At 34.4% G+C, this 2,541-nt stretch overlaps 1 protein-coding gene across 1 annotated transcript in view; it reads right to left on the minus strand.

Moving 5' to 3' along the window:
* Window positions 1-2,541, minus strand: part of CAPRIN1 (cell cycle associated protein 1) — a 57,351-nt gene that overhangs the window by 1,387 nt on the left and 53,423 nt on the right. Inside the window, exons 17-18 of the mRNA XM_019519410.1 lie at window positions 2,002-2,102; window positions 1,326-1,389 (exon numbers count right to left, since the gene is read on the minus strand). Of these exons, the coding sequence (XP_019374955.1) occupies window positions 1,326-1,389; window positions 2,002-2,102 (165 nt within the window). The remainder of the gene's footprint in view (window positions 1-1,325; window positions 1,390-2,001; window positions 2,103-2,541) is intronic.

Here is a 2,541-nt window from a genome sequence, read left to right on the forward strand (position 1 = left end):
AAAAAAAAAAAAAAACCGATCAGAATGTACTGTTCATTTAGAGATATACATTTTTAAAGTTAGTACAGCTGCTCCTCACTTAACATTTTAGTTACGTTCTTGAAAAATGTGACTAAGCAAAACCATGTTAAGCGAATCCAATTACATCACAGGCGGTGGCCAAATAGCGTTATAACCAAACAATGTGCAACTTTAAACAAGTATGTTCTCTAATAGATCAGTGATGTAATAATGAAACAATGTTAATCAGGGCGATGTTAAGTGAGGAGTACCTCTATGTCCATTGTAAGTCAATCCACCTTACAACTAGATACTTACTGTCATTTTTCTGAGCCCCAACATTCCTACTTTTATAGCTGTATCTTCCATATGTATGTAATGTTCAAACTCCATGACAATCTAATACTATCTCAGTTCCCACTCCCAAAAGAATTTATTAGGCTTATGACAACACAGTTTCACTATGAAACATACAGGTATTTGCATAATTAAATTTAAGCAGCAGAAGAAGTAAACAAAACAGTTATTACCCAAAGACAATTGAAAAAAATTATGAAAACACTGGGAATGCCATTAAAATTCAAAGGCAGAAAAAAATAAAAATCCGTTTAAGTTCAATTTCAGTTACTTGATAATAATTTAAGCTCACATATAAACAAGCAACTCCAATGAGTTACTATTTTTTAGCTCAGACCCAAAAGAACCTCACAATGGGCAACTAGAAAGACTGGGACAGAGTCATTAAATAGATTTGTATAGAGGGGAGAAAATATGCATCTTTACTTTTAAAGTATTAAATAATCTATTAATTTTTCCACAGGATCTAGGAATAGAATGACAAGCAGAGTTTATGAAGACCAAAAAACCAACTCTGCAATAGGCTGCAAATAATGCAAAGTATTTTTATTGAAACTCAAAAAGAAATAGCAACATATACATTCAGAAGTCACAGGAAATTTCAAAAGCAGAAAAAGAACCTGGTGTCAAAATTCTAGCAAATCCTGTCTGCCAAAACTAATACTTCAAGTTTACAGCACTAAAACCGTTAAGATAAAGCTTTCCAAAAATATAGGTTTTCAGTGCTTCGTAAAAACAAAGGCAACTGAATATTTCTGATGAAAAGACATTGGTCTGCTGAAGAATATTCTGTCCAACAGCCAAAAAACTAACTCCTTCTAACAAAGGTCTGAGGAAGTTTAAATACATTGTTGAATTGCAGCCTGTTAGTTGAACATTATTATTTTTAAAAATCTACAACTATCTAGAGAGTGAATTAGAAAATCCAATTCAGCAGAGTTGAGAACACATCATCACTTGAGAATTACCTCGAGGGGCTCCCCGAGGTCCATTCTGTCCAGAGCCACGTTTGAAATTCTGTTGATATCCATCCTAAAGAAAGTGCGGGAAAGTAAATTAAGGTCTCATCAAGATGAACTCTTTTGTTATTCTTCAGGAAGATACATATTTACCAGTAAAATATTAATATTTATTAAATATTAAAGAGCATTACAAATAATCCAATCATATTTTGATGAAGTGACGAGTTTGGGCACCATCAACATATAGCTTTGTACTACTTTTCAGGAAATCCTGGTCTTGTGAGGAAGAAAAAAATCAATTGTTTTCAGCGCACAGTGAGAATAATTTCCTACTGCTGCACCACTCTAAAGGCTTGCTCCTGGGTAAATAAACTAATCTGGCAATTTTTTGAAGCTCATGAGGTAGAGTGGTGGACACAACACCTTTATGCTCAAATCCCACTGTGAATTTAATATCGTCAGTCTGGAAGGTAAGGGTGAATTTTTGTTTCACTGGTTGCAATCTGTGGCTGGACATTTTTAGTTATCTTTTTGATAACATGTCAAGATAATAGTTCATCTAATGATGTTGAAGACATGATTGACAGGCTCTCTGAAGACAGAGAGAGTGAGCACAAAAACCTGTCTTCATTAAATTAAGCAATTTTTTCAGTCCTAGAATTTCAGCTCAATATTGGCTTACCCTCTGGTAGTTGGGATAGTCCCGTGGAGTGTTGAACTGGGGCTGTGTGTAACCACTGTTTGGAGTGTTGGAGAATGAAGGGCGATAGCCATCGTAACCTCCTAGGAAATACAATACAAATAGTTAATAAAGGGGAAACTGCCTTTTTTGAGTACACATAAACCCACTAATGGGATTTATTCAGTATTCACAATATTTAAGTTTCTCAAATCCGTAGATATCGCAAATATTTGTACGAATAGCAACACAAGTGCCTTACATAATCTCATTAAGACATCTGGAAAGATGGCATATAATACTTTCTCCAACATTCTTTAGTAAACATGGCTCAAATCAAATGCAAGCATAAACATTTTTCTCACAACCAGACTAAAAAGGAAAAAAAAAAAAAAAAAAAAAAAAATCAAAGAGCTAATCTTCTAGGGTTCATATTGAAAGCTGCGGTGCTGAGTAGGTCTACTATTACTTTTTGTGCACTTGTAATTCCTCAGGGAAAAACTCTGAACTTCCTACATTTGTAAAATGCCCAGCCCTTTTGGG

Source organism: Gavialis gangeticus, unplaced genomic scaffold (genome assembly GCF_001723915.1).
Source record: "Gavialis gangeticus isolate Ggan-Ray unplaced genomic scaffold, GavGan_comp1, whole genome shotgun sequence".
NCBI classification, from domain to species: Eukaryota; Metazoa; Chordata; order Crocodylia; family Gavialidae; genus Gavialis; species Gavialis gangeticus.